Source organism: Cydia splendana, chromosome 19 (genome assembly GCF_910591565.1).
Source record: "Cydia splendana chromosome 19, ilCydSple1.2, whole genome shotgun sequence".
NCBI classification, from domain to species: domain Eukaryota; kingdom Metazoa; phylum Arthropoda; class Insecta; order Lepidoptera; family Tortricidae; genus Cydia; species Cydia splendana.
In genome coordinates, this window is record NC_085978.1 from 10969446 (window position 1) to 10986226 (window position 16781).

Consider the following 16781-nt stretch of genomic DNA (forward strand, 5'->3'; position numbering starts at 1 on the left):
AGAACACAACAATTTATAGGTGGTCTATATAACTATGTAATTGATAGCTGAAATCAGTGATTGCAAGTTGGGAATGCGACTTGGTTTAGGGATATACAAAAAATTGGGTTTTACCAGCCAGATCCATGATGGATTTTTCCATACAAAAAACAGGTTGCATTCCCAATGACAGAGTGCCAGTAAACAGTTTGTTTGGCTTCATTTCAAATAAAATAAATAGGGGGAAAACTCAGTATTCCCATTTTTCCTCACAACAAAAAGTCATTTGAGTATAAAGCAGAACAAATGGGAATTCATAACAAAGTGCAACCGCATTTATGTACTGAAACAGTTCATTAGGTAACACATTGGTGCTCAGCACACATATGCTACCTCATTTCTCCAAGAATAATGCCCAGCTTCAAAACCATGCACTATTTCCCCAGTAGTTTGTTCATTGTCTTATTTTGTCGGCCAATTTTAATATCTGCCCCTTCAACTTTGTCCTGGATGGTGTCTATGAGGTCATTTTGTTGTTCAATTTCATCACCAAGAGCTGCTCCCAAACCTTTAAGTCTTGTAATAGCGTGGACCATCTCATCTAAGTTAGCATCCAACATTTTGTTAACACGGTCACTGTCAGTCACGGGGTCAGCCATAGTTTGCTCATTCATTCCTCGTAGCCGAGTGGACGGATGTGAATTGTAATTGTCTCCAATGCCTGAACTCATTGGACCTAGATTATCTAGAGTTTCATTTAATCTGCTGCTGCTAGCTGCAACCCCACCTGTTTGGGAATTAGGAGAGGCTTGGCTTCGGGATGGAGGCTGTTCAGACTTGCCAGAAATGTAGTTTTTGAGACCCCAGAATACTGATTTGATTCCGTTGAGATGTTTCTGCGTCGTGTTTAGGTTGGTGTTGATCTCATCGAGACGGCGGTTGGTGTTGTCGAGCGCGTCGCGCTGCCGCGCCAGTTCCTCGGCCGTGGCGATGCCGATGTTTTCCGAGTCTCGCAGTAGCTGCACGCTGCGTGCGGAAGAATCCAACGTGCGCTGTTCGATCTCTCTTTGTCTCTCCAACATTACTTGCCTTTGTCGTTCTAGGTTCGCTATGTGGCCACCGTACGCTGTACTGGACGTGTTGGTAGGTCGTGTCACGGTTGATGGTGGCGGATTACGACTCCTGTACGCGTTCACAAAAGTGTCGTCGTCTACGTCCTCCTCGTCCTCGAACAAGTTGTTTGGATTGACATACTTGTGCCCAGCCATTTCAAATATTTAAACTTCCAAGAACGAACGAGTTATGACACCACAATAATTTTACTGAGACAAAGAAACACAACAAACAATTTAAATTGGTTTGAACCAGATGAGTAATTTATTGTAATTACTCCGTTTCGTTCGATTTCCTTTCATGATATGATGACTAAAACGTCACCATGACAAGTCCCGAGTTCCGCCCCCGCCCACAGACGCAGAAAATTGAATGGGATGAAATGAATGAGTTCAAAGAATGGTATTCGTTCAATCGTGTCAGTCGTGTTTAGTTTTGTGCATATTCTGTGATTCTGTCACCTCCTGTCATGTTTTGAATGAATGAGATGACTGTGTGATGACTGAAAATGAAACCAAGTTTTTACTTACTAAATATAAGATTAACATAGATATTTAAATTTCAACTCTTCAATCATGATGGCAGGAAAAGGTAAGTTAAATAAGCAAAGCAATAAGAAACGGATACTTTGTGTTTTAAGACATGAGAACTAAGTTGTTCCGTGTTACGCTGAATTTAGAAAATCTCTTATTCTTGCAGGTATGCCGGAGACGGAGGAGCAGAATAGGATAAGGTTTCAAGTGGAGCTGGAATTCGTTCAATGTTTAGCCAATCCAAATTACATTCATTGTGAGTGCTGAAGTTATATTTTGTAACTAAAACTACATCAGTATGTCAGTAGCAGCCCAAGACTTGCGGCTCACGATGTTCCATTTTCCGTTGGATAGATGCTTTTCGAAATTAATAGATCATTAATTCGTACTGTTCACAATATGAATATTCTAGTTACCTATAGGTACATTATACGTATCTATGTTCTTGTCTTGTAATAATTAGTGAGTAAAAACTATGCTTTTTGCAATGATGATGATGATATCCTGTTATCCCTCATCAGAGACATAGGCTCTCAGAAGGGATTTCCATTTTTCGCGGTCCAGTGCGGCCTCCTCCACCTTTTGGCAATAGTGAGTAATAGTGAGCGTTTGGCAATAGTGAGTAATATTATCAACACATATTTTCAGTTCTAGCACAGCGAGGCTACTTCAAGGAGCAGACCTTCATCAACTACCTGAAGTACCTCCAGTACTGGCGGGAGCCGGAGTACGCTCGCTACCTCAAGTACCCAATGTGCCTACATTTTCTGGAGTTGTTGCAGCATGAGGCGTTTAGAAGAGAATGTGTATCAGCTCAGGTATCTATCAACGGAATTGACTGCTGGGTCATTTATCTGCTTAATAGTTTTAAGAGATATAATTTTTTTTTTAATCACAGAAATGTGACTAATGTAACCCAAGTAAATCTGTCAATCAGAAAGATAAATAACTATTGGAGAAAGATTCTGATCTATTTTAATAAAATCTTTGTATTTAGAAATACTTTATAGTAGTATTTCTACATACAAAGATTTTTCCAGTCTTAATATAAGTTCAAGTCTTGATACCTTTTGCTTGATACTACACTTAATCAGCTTCCTTATATTATATCTGATGATTTGATAAACTAACTGCACCATAAATAGAGATCTTGCATACTCAGCCTGTTAGATTATAAAATTTATAAATCATAAAGATTGTTATGAAATTGTATACTTATTGTATAACATGGGTATACACCGTTTTTTTATTGAATTCCGTTAACTTCGGGGTATAGTTAAGTACGTTTATAAGAACTAAATGGCATAGTTAATTTAAAAAAAAAAAATTTTTTTTTTGTTTTCTTTTTTGTTTTTTTTTTTGTTTAAAAAGTAATTAAATGTAGTATATAGCGTTGTTGTAACACGGGCATTACATTTAACTCAACCAAACAATTGAAATCTGTGAAATATCAATGTCATTTCGTACATCAATCGACTGAGATTGTACTTAAGTTTAGTAGCAAATGTATGAACTCATTCGTGAGGAAACCTGCATACATCTGCGAAGAAATTCAAAGGTGTATGTGAAGTCCCCAATCCGCATTGGGCTAGCGTGGGGACTTATAGCCCAAGCCCTCTCGCGCATGAGAGGAGGCCTGTGCCCAGCAGTGGGACGTATATAGGCTGAAATGATGATGATGATGATGATTCTAAACACTAATCAATATGTAAGCCGGCCCTAAGGCAAGTGTACACGCTTGTAGAGGCCTTATAGGAAAAAAATAAATTATGGATTATCTCCGAAATGGACTTAATTAGAACAAAAAAAAAAAAAAAAAAAAAAAAAAAAAAAAAAAAAAAAAAAAAAAAAAAAAAATGGCGCCACGGAGAACATCGTCTCCGTTTAATCCGTCGGCAGTAAATAATTTTGGACGAAAATAGCTCTGTGGCTACAAGTAGTGATACGCTTAAGTGCTTACTAACCTGCGGTGTTATTGGATTTTCATTAAGTCCCAGGTGTGAAGCCAAACAGTGTCTTTTTGTGCGGCAGGTCATTGTGCATCACAAACATTTTCAATCACAAACAGGATCGCATCACAAACACTTTTGAAACTGGATCAGATACTTCATATCACGGCGCGACGTCAACGCTTATAATTATTATAACTACGAGCTGGCGAGACGTTATTAGCGGTGACTAACCGGGTTAGCTCTGAAGTGCAGTTCGGATACAATCAAGGTTTTATTTTGTGCCGATTGGCGGGTGGGTTTACAACTTAGGCGCCGAGAGCCCGCCGTTATCACTGCAAGTGCTGCAACCTATATACCATCTCATGAAGGCGTATTTCGGCGAGTTGTACGATAGCTGCGGTGGTCCCGTGGAAACATCGGCCGGTGATATTGTTCTAAGTCACTAGCGCTCCGGGTTCAAATCTTTGTTGTGGTTCAAATTATTTGTTTTAATTTTTTAATTTTTTTTTTTTTATATTTTCTGTGTACATTTTTATTAGGCCTTTTTTTTCTCTTCTTTTTTTGCAATATTAATTGTATTTATGTTTTTTTGTTGTAATGTACCAATGTAACGAGTAGTAATAGTATACTGTAAGAGATTTTATTAGTAAGTATTCAATTATTTTTTTATGTGTGATTAATGATAAATTAAAACTCGATCTTGTTTGTAATTGGGAGGTGCATGACAACTTATTTCTAGGATTAGAATTTACATATTTGGTTAATTTAAGTATTTAATTTATTTTTTAATGACATGTTATTTTCTCTTTTTACCTAATTTATTCTCAATAATTTACAATAGTTTGTGCAAATGTATGTGTTTTTATGTGACAAATCAAGCTGACATACGGTTTTTATATGTAATTGTATAATTTAGGTTGATTTTTCTAGACATGCTAATTTGTAACTGCTTATATTATTTTTAGTAATTCGATAACTGTTCCAATGTCACTACAAAACCCTATAGATGCCGCCCCCGGCACGTCGCCCACGGTGGTTACACTCTTTTGTCCATACTGCCCCCAAGGCCCCCAAGCCCGCCAATTTAAGGGTCAACGAGGTTTGAACGTGCATATCGGCAAAGTCCATGGCGATCAGGTTGCCAGAGGCACGTCGCCTGTTTGCCCTCCCCCAGCGCCTAATAGTATGCAGGCGCCACAGACAGCGTCGTCTTTGGCGTCCTCTTCTAATTTAAGTTCTGATAATAGCATTGGCTTACAGAGCCTTCCGGGACTGAAGAAGAGCGTGCGGGTTTTGAAGCATATCCCCAGAGGCGCCAGGAATCTCGCGGCGGGCAGACTGTGTGCGTTAATTGAGGCCTGTTTGCGTTCAAACGAAGTTGATGATTGGTTTGCGTTGCTTGCATTCTCCTTTACTGCCCTTAGAGTTCCTGACAGTAGCACGTCTAAGTCGTTAACTTCGAAGGTCAAAAACAACATTGCTGACCTGAATGTGTATTTTCCTGAGGAAGCAAACCAAAAGCCTAGATCAGTCTACCGCACGATCGAGGCGAAAGTCCATGATGGGGACTTAAGAGGCGCGGTACGCATATTGTTGTCCGATTCTTCCCTTGCCCCGTCGAGCGCGGATACATTGGAAGCCTTGAGAAACAAGCATCCCTCGCCATCTAGGCAACTTGCATACCCTCCAGAGCCAGACCTTTCAAGTCAATTTCTTACAGTTTCAGTTGCGGATGTGAAGAATGCCATTGACTCTTTTTACAATGGGTCTGCGTCAGGTCTGGATGGATTGCGCCCTCAGCACTTAAAGGAGCTCGTCTCTTCCAGTGCAGGGGATAATGGATTCAAATTGCTAGAGTCCTTGGCTAAGCTGTGCAATTTCCTTCTGCGCGGCATGCTCAATCCCCTGGTTTGTCCGTACCTGTACGGCGCGTCATTATGCGCTTTGGAAAAGAAGGACGGGGGCATTAGACCAATCGCCATTGGTACTACTTTTAGACGACTTGTTGCCAAATTGGGTTGCCGTTCTGTCAGAGAGGAGATGGCGGCCTACCTCCAGCCTTGCCAGGTAGGTTTTGGTACACCTTTGGGGTGCGAGGCGGCAATCCACGCGACAAGGCATTTTTCAATGAAGCACGAGCACAGCGATACTGTCATCGTGAAACTAGACTTGAAAAATGCATTTAATTCTGTCGAAAGGGATGTAATTCTACAGCAAGTAAAACTTCGCACCCCCCACCTGTATCCATTTCTTTTTCAGTGCTACGCCTTTAAAAGCAACCTTTTTTATGAGGGCACTGTAATCGCCTCACAGGTCGGAGCACAACAGGGCGATCCATTGGGGCCTCTCGTATTTTGTCTGGCAATCCAAAGTCTGATAGCGGCATTAGAGTCGCCTCTGAATGTCTGGTACTTAGACGATGGGACCTTAGGAGGTGACTCTGATGTCGTATTTAATGACGTTGCCAAGCTTTTGCCAGCACTACGAGCTATTGGGTTGGAGGTGAGTTCCTCAAAGTGTGAGTTGTATGCTTGCAGCCCCCTGGCGTTAAGCACCTTGTCCAAATTTGAATCTTTGCTGCCGGGCGTAAAGGTTATTAGTAAGGTATCTTTTGGTCTTCTTGGTGCGCCAATTTTTCCTGAAGGTGTAAGTTCGATGCTTCAGGCAAAGACATCCGCTTTGGGGTCTTCCTTTGAACGTTTAAAGCATCTATCGGCGCATGTATCTCTTACGCTACTGCGTAACTGTTTCTCGATGCCACGCATAACTTATTCTCTGCGGACGGCGCCCACTTGGATGTTTAAGCAAGACACAGAGGACTACGACACCGTGCTCAAACAGGGTCTGGAAGGTCTATTAAACATCCAATTGGTCGATGAACAATGGCACCAAGCAACACTCCCCATTCGGTATGGGGGTTTAGGTATCCGTCGTATGCATGACATTGGAGTTGTCTCGTTCCTTGCTTCCTCTCATGCTTCGGCGGGCCTTGTGGCGAAGATTCTCTCCATGAACAGTGGCAACATCTGCCTTCCTTTCCTGCAGGAGGCCCTTGACGAGTGGTCGACTCGGTCGTCTGGAGGGACGCACCCGAACAACCCTGCTTCACAGAGACTCTGGGACGACATCTTGTGCGAGCAAACATATTCGCAATTGCTGGCTCAAGCGGGCAGGATTGAAGATGTGGCTCGGCTTAAAGCGGTGGGGCAACCTGAATCAGGGGCCTGGTTGCAGGCACTGCCTTCGCCACATTTGGGGACCCTACTCGACAACGACACCCTGAGAGTAGGAGTCGCCTTACGGCTGGGTTCCAAGGTGTGCGAGCCCCATCGCTGTATATGTGGAATGGCGGTGGAAGCGAATGGGCACCACGGCTTGAGCTGCTCCCGGGCTGCAGGGCGGTTCCCGAGACACCATGCGATCAATGATTTGATACGTCGCACCATGGTCTCGGCGAACGTGCCTTGCATTCTGGAGCCTCAAGGCTTAAGCCGTACAGACGGGAAGCGCCCGGACGGCTTAACGCTGGTTCCGTGGGCCAAAGGCCGCTGCTTGCTCTGGGATGCAACCTGCGTGAGTACTTTTGCGCCTACTCATGTTGCTCCCGGTAGCCGGCTGGCAGGCGCAGCCGCGGCAAATGCCGCGAGGCTCAAGCGATTAAAATACGCCAACCTGGAACCAGCGTACGATTTTGTTCCGGTCGCGGTGGAAACTGCGGGGCCGTGGTGTTCGGAGGCCAAGAGGTTGATTAGAGACTTGGGGCGGCGTCTACGTGACAGAGGAGGCGATCCCCGTTCAGGCTCCTATCTAGTCCAACAGATATCGCTTGCCATCCAGCGCGGTAATGCCGCTAGCATCTTTGGCACTTTTGGGCTGGGTGGGGGTCGGAATGGGGCTGATAGTGTAAGTAGGATAGTATATTAGTAATATGTTTAGATTTTAAGTTAGGAAATTGCATGTAAATTATTTAAGTAGATTTTAAGATTGACTTTGTATTTGTATTTGATGATTTCTGAAATTTTATATAATATATTTTTTACTAAAAGCTGTTTTGTATGGAGTTATAAATTAGAACATCGGTGTCTTTGAGAAAGTTACTTGATTTAAGCTCAGGAATGCACCCTTGAAATTAACGGAAATCAAAAAAAAACACGGTGTATATATCTACATTTTATTTCAATGCAAATGTAATAAAAACTGGTTAGATATCTGTCTTATATTAAATATCATTTGATATATTTCTATTTGGTGAAGGAAAAATTGCAAGAAAAGCAATCTATATTAAGCAGGGCCTAGTTTCCCCCCTGTATTGGGATATCTAATGGCAGTCTCTTTTGTAAAGTGTGTTTGCACGAATTCTTATTTTAAAAAGTAGATATGAGGCTCCTTTAGGAGGCAACACTAAGATGAGGAGAATGCACTGCAATTGGAAAGCCATTTTAAATTTGCTATGCAAGGTTCCACTAAACAAATTTGTTTTCCAAAGATCGTAACCGTTTTGCCTAATGGTCAGAGGAATTAACATTACACCCTTTACGTTCCAGGTGTGCAAGTTCATGGACGACCAGGCGATCCTGCTGTGGCAGCACTACACGCGGCGGCGCACGCGCACGCTGCAGCCGCCGGACGCGCCCGCGCCGCCCGCGCCGCCCGCGCCGCCCGGCCCGCCAAGACAGCAGTCGTAGGGTTAGCTTTGAAAGATCTTTCAAGTTTTGCCATCCTGTGACTAAAAGGCTGTTAGCCTTCTCTACTTTTGTTTTCAAAGGGTTACCTTTGACTGCAAAAGACGTCAACTAACGCGCGCGGCTTCAGCCGAATATCAACCTTCGTGCATTGCGACAAGGTCCACGATGACACGCCGCGCGCGATAGGGTTAAAGAATTTTTCCAGACTCCAGCGGCTTTTTAGTTGGAAGTTTGAGGATGACAGTGTAGGTCCAATAGACCCTAGCGCATATGCTGATATTGCTGATGCTAGCAGCTTTAATCGCATAACTGTATTCTGCAAAAACGCAAATGGAAATAAAAAAAATATTTGGTAGCTAATATGCCTTACACAGTCTGTATCCATACACTCTGGCTGGCTTAGTAGTTAAAGGCAAAGAGTTATTGATTGTAGAAGAGGTGTAAAGTTTAAGGAAAAATCGTGCAGCTGAACTGGATGGCGCTGTATGTCGCCATGTGTTGTGTGGTAACTGAATGGTCTAAACTTCTAAAGTATAAGCAACTTATGACAACCAGAGTTACCGCATAATGTACGGAGCCATATAGCGCCATCTATGTTACCTGTGAAATTGTAAGTACGAATTTGTCTTAATACTTTACAGATGTAATATGTAATACGATCAAAATGTTTGGTAATAGGGTTCCGTTCAGCATTCTTCAAACCGAAAATGTCGGCAAAAAATACAGGTCTCTACTGCTACTCTTACCCTGAATATATATATATGTACTTGTCATCCTAATTTAAACCTTCTTTAAAAAAATCTCGTGTTTTTTATGTCAGTTTCTGAAATATTGATAGACTGATTGATGTATTATAGTAAGTTTAAGTAAGTAAATTAATTAAAAGAAATAATTTTTAAACTATCGCTTTATTCCATTTTCCTTAGTGACCGAGAAACATTACAAATAAATCTTAATTTTACTAATTAAATTCATAGAAGTAAAATTAGCAAGTAGCAACCTTTTGCTTTTATATGTTACAAAGTATAAGTGGCATATATAAAAGTAACATAATTTGTGTGGCCCTGGAGCTTTTTAACCACCAGTTTTTATGAAGCTCAAAACCACAACCAAATAGAATTTGTAATTTTATAACTGGTTACATAAAAGTGTGGCGCTCGTAACTCTTTGACTCCTTCAAATGGCAGTCGTTAAACCAATTGTAACATGGTTAGCGTCAATATTTGCTGCGAAGCGTAGAACAAAACCAGTTCTATTACATAAGTATTACGGTTCGAAATCGAATGTCACTCCACCCAGAGTTATTGTGTGAAGTGATGCTTAGGTCTCCGTCGCGACTGGCAAAGAGCGCGCAGCGTCACGTAGTAGATCAGTTCTACTAGGCTCATCATACTGAAGCCCATGCACAGGCCCAGTAGCCCTCCAGTGTTCGCTGCTCCGGAAACAAGTAAGGTATAGGTTATCATACTTATCATTTGTGTAGCCATTTCCGTCAGAAAAAAAGTTCGTATTCAAATTTCCGCGCCAGTATAGATAAAAATAATTTTAACATAACAAGACTCTAAACCAGAAGTGGGTAGAATGAACAGGTAAGCGAAAACAATTTGTTCATGTATAGATATAATTTAATAATGTATACTATAGTCAGTATAGTCTGTCAACCAACTACGTCAATAGAAAAAGGCACGAAATTCAAATTTTTTATGGTATGATAACCCTTCGCGCCTACATTTTTTTTTATTTGCCACTGTCTACTGACCGAAATGGCTTGACAGACTATATATGGAGTAATTTGAGGGATTTTTACTAGGTATTATCCTGCCTACGGCCTACGCGAAAAAACAAGGGAGTCGCGTCATTAAAAAAGGTTGAAAAACACTGTCCTAGGGTACAGTTAATATCAAAAGTAATGGATCAAACTACGCGTCAGATACTTTTGAAACTCGAACTGTAGAAATAATGTCTATTTAGAAGAGTATTCCAGGGTGGTAGATACTTTTGGCGCGTTGTTTCATTCACGACTATTGACACTGACTGTACTTACCTATATACGAGTAAACACAGTAGGTAATATTATCAAATTTATACTTACACAAGAACTCCGTCAGACCGAATATTTCGCCTTTGGTGTACCTTGTAAAAGTGCGGTCCTCAAAATAAAAGTGGATTATAAGCATGTTGTTTCTGAAAAACAATAATGTAAGGTTACATTTCAATTCAACTTCAAACATACTGGAATATTAGAAAGATAACGTGAGCTATTTTTCAGTTTTAGTGATTACTAAAACTGAAAAATAGCTCACGTTATCTTGTCACGTCATCACGTTTCTATCATAAACCAGATTTGGTTTAGTTTTTTAAAATTTAGATTAAGGGCAGATTAAGGTGGATGCTTTAGTTTAAAGTACTGCTACAACTGCTTTTATCTGTCGCCACTCGCCAGCATCTCACTTCGTGGCTTGTTACTCCACTTTTGTTTGCTATATAAAGGAACTAGCGACCCGCCCCGGTTTCGCACGGGTAAACCTTAACAAATTATAGATTCAGATTCAGATTCAGATTTATTTATTTCTCAATAGCAATACAAAATTTTCATTAATACAAACAAAAATATGCACACATAGTGAGATCGTCAAGGTAGGTACGCTAGGTACGCATTTTAAACTAATATTTACATTATTTTACAAACAGAAAAATAAAAAATAAAACATTAAAAATATAATTCAATTTCAATTACATATACAATTTGAATAATAATTAATTAATTAAGTAGTCTATTGGTACTAATGGGTACATTAATAGTTATTATTTAAGTATTCTTTAACGCTATAAAGTGTCTTGTCAAGTAGGAGCTGTTTAACTTTGCGACGAACAGTGTTAATATTTGTCTCAGTTTTTATTACTTTTGGCAGCTTGTTGTAAAGTTTCTGCCCTATTATTTTGGGACACTTTTTTGTCATTTGTAATCTGCATTTACTTTGTCTTAAGTTGTCAGGATATCTAGTCGGTCGTTTACTTACGTCACCGATACGTTCAAATTCACTTGGATTATTTCTTACATACATTATAACTTCTAGGATATATGTCGATACAGATGTTAATATTTCTAAATTTTTAAAATGTTCTCTGCAGGTATCATTATATTTTGCATTGGCCAGGATTTGAATAGCTCGTTTTTGCATTTTTAAGACACGTTCAAAGTCAGTTGAGTTTCCCCACAGTATAATCCCATAAGACAAGATTGAATGTATGTATGAAAAGTAGGCTTCTTTCAGATGATAATTTGAGATGAGGGGTTTCAATTGTTTAAGGATATATATGCCTTTCGCTAGCTTTCCACATACTGAGTTTATATGAGATTTCCATGATAATGTTGGATCTAAGTTGAAACCAAGTAGTTTCACATGCTGTACACTGTCAATGATTGTGCCGTTTGATAAAGGTATATTTATTTTATTAGCGTCAGTTTGACGAGTGTTAAATTTCATTATATTTGTCTTTTCAGAGTTTAGTTTAAGTCCATTAATTCTAAACCACCACTCCAGTTTCTGTAGGATCATGCTTATTTTATTAGTTAATTTGTCATCACATTCATCATTTACAATAATTGTCGTGTCATCTGCGTATAATATAATTTCTCCGTCTATGTCAAGTTTATCAATGTCATTTAGAAATAAGGAAAATAAGGTGTTCCCTAAAGACGATCCCTGTGGCACGCCTATTGTTGTTAATTGTGGCTGTGATCTGTAGTGCTTACCGTTTACTTTTATTTCTACAGTCTGTTGCCTTTCTGATAGGAAAGATTCTAGTAAATGTGCACTTTTGTCTCTTATGCCATATGTTTTCAGTTTAGCCAGCAGCAGGGAATGATTCACAGAGTCGAAGGCCTTCGACAGGTCTAAAAATATTCCTACAACTTTTTGATACACCTAAACCTTCCTCAAGAATCACTATCCATAGGCGAAAATAGCATGAAAATCCGTTCCGTAGTTTTTGAGTTTATTGCGAACATACAAACAGACAGACGCGGCGGGGGACTTAGTTTTATAAGGTGTAGTAATGTGTAGAAGTCATAACATATTTAGATATGAATTGGCACCATACAGCTGGCTTTAAATTAAATGGCAATGACATACGTGACATATTCAGCCGTCTTGTTGCCGCTGAGCCGCTTCGCGTACTGCTCGACCATCGCCTTGCTCAGTCTGGCGGAGCTCATACGCTCGTAGTATGAGATCTCTGTGCACGCCGGCAGGCACTCTTCGCATGACTGTTGACGGCCTGCAATAAATACTATGTGTTCTGGTACTTTAGGGTTATTCCCAATAGATACCACCAAGTTGTTACTTGTGTTGTGTTGTTACCAGTGCTAACTACTGGGATTTTTTTCCCATCTTTTACCATTGGCAACTACTGGAAAAAGAAATCTCAGTATAGCTACCACCAAACCGAACCAAACTGAGTTGGTGGTAACTACTGGATTTTTTTCCCCAGTAGTTACCACTGGTAAAAGGTGGGAAAAAATCCCAGTAGTTATAATTTGTTCGTTTTTCTAAGTTCAAGTACGCCATAGTAAATGTATGGCCAACTTGATCTTAGAAAACGGACAGGCTATACCCTGGTCACAACTTGGTGGTAACTAGTTGGAATAACCCGTACTTTGATAAGGAGTTACAAAGCAACAATTGTAATTTGTAGCGGACTTTATCTTATAAGTATACACATGAATCGACAGGTCTTACCTTTTCTAATAAAACTTATATTAGAATAGCAGTTCGCGTCGGCTTTACCGCAAACCCGCGTGGTTTTGTTTTCTGGAATAATATAAAAATAGAAATAACTAATTCTTTAAATAAGAAATAAGACGACTAAGTAAAAAATCAAATTATTTTTGATTTTAGAGGGCAAGGTCACTTTGTCTTTAGTAGGTGGTAGGTATATGACATCCATTTCAGTTTATAAGAAATGAGTCAAATGAGACAGTCTGAAGGTAGTAAGGTACCTACTTTAGAAAGAAAATATTTCAGCAAGTCATTCAACTTTAGGTAAGGGAACCGGTGGTGTTGATTAATATTGACACTTAGACATACATTTTCTACTTACTAGGCATGTAATACAACACACATTTGCATAAAGCCAGCATATTTCGAGCCTCGCACTCCATCTCACAATTTTTCAAAGTGTAAGTCCTGAAATGATATAAGAAAATCAATTATTAGGTAAGTACATTGTATTGTACCACCACCTGATAGTAACAGGTTAAACCCTGGAGCCTGCTACAACCCAGAAAAGGTTTGTACATGTAAGTACATATTTCTATGGTCACAGCGCTTATAAATACATAGCGATCCGAGGTGGTATGATGGTCTATTAGTACAATTACCTGTAGAAGACCAAATGTTATCCCTCATCAGAGACATAGGGCTCTCAGAAGGGATTTCCATTTTTCGCGGTCCAGTGCGGCCTCCTCCACCTTTTGGCAATAGTGAGTAATAGTGAGCGTTTGGCAATAGTGAGTAATATTATCAACACATATTTTCAGTTCTAGCACAGCGAGGCTACTTCAAGGAGCAGACCTTCATCAACTACCTGAAGTACCTCCAGTACTGGCGGGAGCCGGAGTACGCTCGCTACCTCAAGTACCCAATGTGCCTACATTTTCTGGAGTTGTTGCAGCATGAGGCGTTTAGAAGAGAATGTGTATCAGCTCAGGTATCTATCAACGGAATTGACTGCTGGGTCATTTATCTGCTTAATAGTTTTAAGAGATATAATTTTTTTTTTAATCACAGAAATGTGACTAATGTAACCCAAGTAAATCTGTCAATCAGAAAGATAAATAACTATTGGAGAAAGATTCTGATCTATTTTAATAAAATCTTTGTATTTAGAAATACTTTATAGTAGTATTTCTACATACAAAGATTTTTCCAGTCTTAATATAAGTTCAAGTCTTGATACCTTTTGCTTGATACTACACTTAATCAGCTTCCTTATATTATATCTGATGATTTGATAAACTAACTGCACCATAAATAGAGATCTTGCATACTCAGCCTGTTAGATTATAAAATTTATAAATCATAAAGATTGTTATGAAATTGTATACTTATTGTATAACATGGGTATACACCGTTTTTTTATTGAATTCCGTTAACTTCGGGGTATAGTTAAGTACGTTTATAAGAACTAAATGGCATAGTTAATTTTCAAAAAAAAATTTTTTTTTTTGTTTTCTTTTTTGTTTTTTTTTTTTTGTTTAAAAAGTAATTAAATGTAGTATATAGCGTTGTTGTAACACGGGCATTACATTTAACTCAACCAAACAATTGAAATCTGTGACATATCAATGTCATTTCGTACATCAATCGACTGAGATTGTACTTAAGTTTAGTAGCAAATGTATGAACTCATTCGTGAGGAAACCTGCATACATCTGCGAAGAAATTCAAAGGTGTATGTGAAGTCCCCAATCCGCATTGGGCTAGCGTGGGGACTTATAGCCCAAGCCCTCTCGCGCATGAGAGGAGGCCTGTGCCCAGCAGTGGGACGTATATAGGCTGAAATGATGATGATGATGATGATTCTAAACACTAATCAATATGTAAGCCGGCCCTAAGGCAAGTGTACACGCTTGTAGAGGCCTTATAGGAAAAAAATAAATTATGGATTATCTCCGAAATGGACTTAATTAGAACATCGGTGTCTTTGAGAAAGTTACTTGATTTAAGCTCAGGAATGCACCCTTGAAATTAACGGAAATCAAAAAAAACACGGTGTATATATCTACATTTTATTTCAATGCAAATGTAATAAAAACTGGTTAGATATCTGTCTTATATTAAATATCATTTGATATATTTCTATTTGGTGAAGGAAAAATTGCAAGAAAAGCAATCTATATTAAGCAGGGCCTAGTTTCCCCCCTGTATTGGGATATCTAATGGCAGTCTCTTTTGTAAAGTGTGTTTGCACGAATTCTTATTTTAAAAAGTAGATATGAGGCTCCTTTAGGAGGCAACACTAAGATGAGGAGAATGCACTGCAATTGGAAAGCCATTTTAAATTTGCTATGCAAGGTTCCACTAAACAAATTTGTTTTCCAAAGATCGTAACCGTTTTGCCTAATGGTCAGAGGAATTAACATTACACCCTTTACGTTCCAGGTGTGCAAGTTCATGGACGACCAGGCGATCCTGCTGTGGCAGCACTACACGCGGCGGCGCACGCGCACGCTGCAGCCGCCGGACGCGCCCGCGCCGCCCGCGCCGCCCGCGCCGCCCGGCCCGCCAAGACAGCAGTCGTAGGGTTAGCTTTGAAAGATCTTTCAAGTTTTGCCATCCTGTGACTAAAAGGCTGTTAGCCTTCTCTACTTTTGTTTTCAAAGGGTTACCTTTGACTGCAAAAGACGTCAACTAACGCGCGCGGCTTCAGCCGAATATCAACCTTCGTGCATTGCGACAAGGTCCACGATGACACGCCGCGCGCGATAGGGTTAAAGAATTTTTCCAGACTCCAGCGGCTTTTTAGTTTGAAGTTTGAGGATGACAGTGTAGGTCCAATAGACCCTAGCGCATATGCTGATATTGCTGATGCTAGCAGCTTTAATCGCATAACTGTATTCTGCAAAAACGCAAATGGAAATAAAAAAAATATTTGGTAGCTAATATGCCTTACACAGTCTGTATCCATACACTCTGGCTGGCTTAGTAGTTAAAGGCAAAGAGTTATTGATTGTAGAAGAGGTGTAAAGTTTAAGGAAAAATCGTGCAGCTGAACTGGATGGCGCTGTATGTCGCCATGTGTTGTGTGGTAACTGAATGGTCTAAACTTCTAAAGTATAAGCAACTTATGACAACCAGAGTTACCGCATAATGTACGGAGCCATATAGCGCCATCTATGTTACCTGTGAAATTGTAAGTACGAATTTGTCTTAATACTTTACAGATGTAATATGTAATACGATCAAAATGTTTGGTAATAGGGTTCCGTTCAGCATTCTTCAAGCCGAAAATGTCGGCAAAAAATACAGGTCTCTACTGCTACTCTTACCCTGAATATATATATATGTACTTGTCATCCTAATTTAAACCTTCTTTAAAAAAATCTCGTGTTTTTTATGTCAGTTTCTGAAATATTGATAGACTGATTGATGTATTATAGTAAGTTTAAGTAAGTAAATTAATTAAAAGAAATAATTTTTAAACTATCGCTTTATTCCATTTTCCTTAGTGACCGAGAAACATTACAAATAAATCTTAATTTTACTAATTAAATTCATAGAAGTAAAATTAGCAAGTAGCAACCTTTTGCTTTTATATGTTACAAAGTATAAGTGGCATATATAAAAGTAACATAATTTGTGTGGCCCTGGAGCTTTTTAACCACCAGTTTTTATGAAGCTCAAAACCACAACCAAATAGAATTTGTAATTTTATAACTGGTTACATAAAAGTGTGGCGCTCGTAACTCTTTGACTCCTTCAAATGGCAGTCGTTAAACCAATTGTAACATGGTT

The 16781-nt window shown here is 39.6% G+C and overlaps 4 protein-coding genes across 4 annotated transcripts; 2 read left to right on the forward strand and 2 right to left on the reverse strand.

Moving 5' to 3' along the window:
* Nucleotides 1-380: 380 nt before the first annotated feature.
* On the reverse strand, nucleotides 381-1407 carry LOC134800005 (soluble NSF attachment protein 29). The gene has a single exon (XM_063772441.1). It carries the CDS (start codon nucleotides 1245-1247, stop codon nucleotides 414-416), a length of 834 nt encoding a protein of 277 aa, XP_063628511.1. The 5' UTR covers nucleotides 1248-1407; the 3' UTR covers nucleotides 381-413.
* Nucleotides 1408-1569: 162 nt separating this feature from the next.
* LOC134799790 (mediator of RNA polymerase II transcription subunit 31-like) lies at nucleotides 1570-9162 on the forward strand. The gene is made up of 4 exons (XM_063772199.1): nucleotides 1570-1683; nucleotides 1792-1881; nucleotides 2274-2443; nucleotides 8122-9162. The coding sequence occupies exons 1-4, from the start codon at nucleotides 1668-1670 to the stop codon at nucleotides 8260-8262; spliced, it is 417 nt and encodes a 138-aa protein (XP_063628269.1). The 5' UTR covers nucleotides 1570-1667; the 3' UTR covers nucleotides 8263-9162.
* A 325-nt stretch (nucleotides 9163-9487) lies between these two features.
* Nucleotides 9488-13448, reverse strand: LOC134799791 (pickpocket protein 28-like). The gene is made up of 5 exons (XM_063772200.1): nucleotides 13366-13448; nucleotides 13005-13076; nucleotides 12399-12543; nucleotides 10355-10446; nucleotides 9488-9694 (listed from the first exon to the last, which is right to left on the reverse strand). Exons 1-5 carry the CDS (start codon nucleotides 13424-13426, stop codon nucleotides 9564-9566), a joined length of 501 nt encoding a protein of 166 aa, XP_063628270.1. The 5' UTR covers nucleotides 13427-13448; the 3' UTR covers nucleotides 9488-9563.
* Nucleotides 13449-13785: 337 nt separating this feature from the next.
* On the forward strand, nucleotides 13786-16469 carry LOC134799792 (mediator of RNA polymerase II transcription subunit 31-like; the record flags this gene model as incomplete). The annotated part of the gene is made up of 2 exons (XM_063772201.1): nucleotides 13786-13974; nucleotides 15429-16469. Coding segments are annotated over 2 exons (330 nt in total), but the record flags the coding sequence as incomplete, so codon positions are not given.
* Nucleotides 16470-16781: the final 312 nt, after the last annotated feature.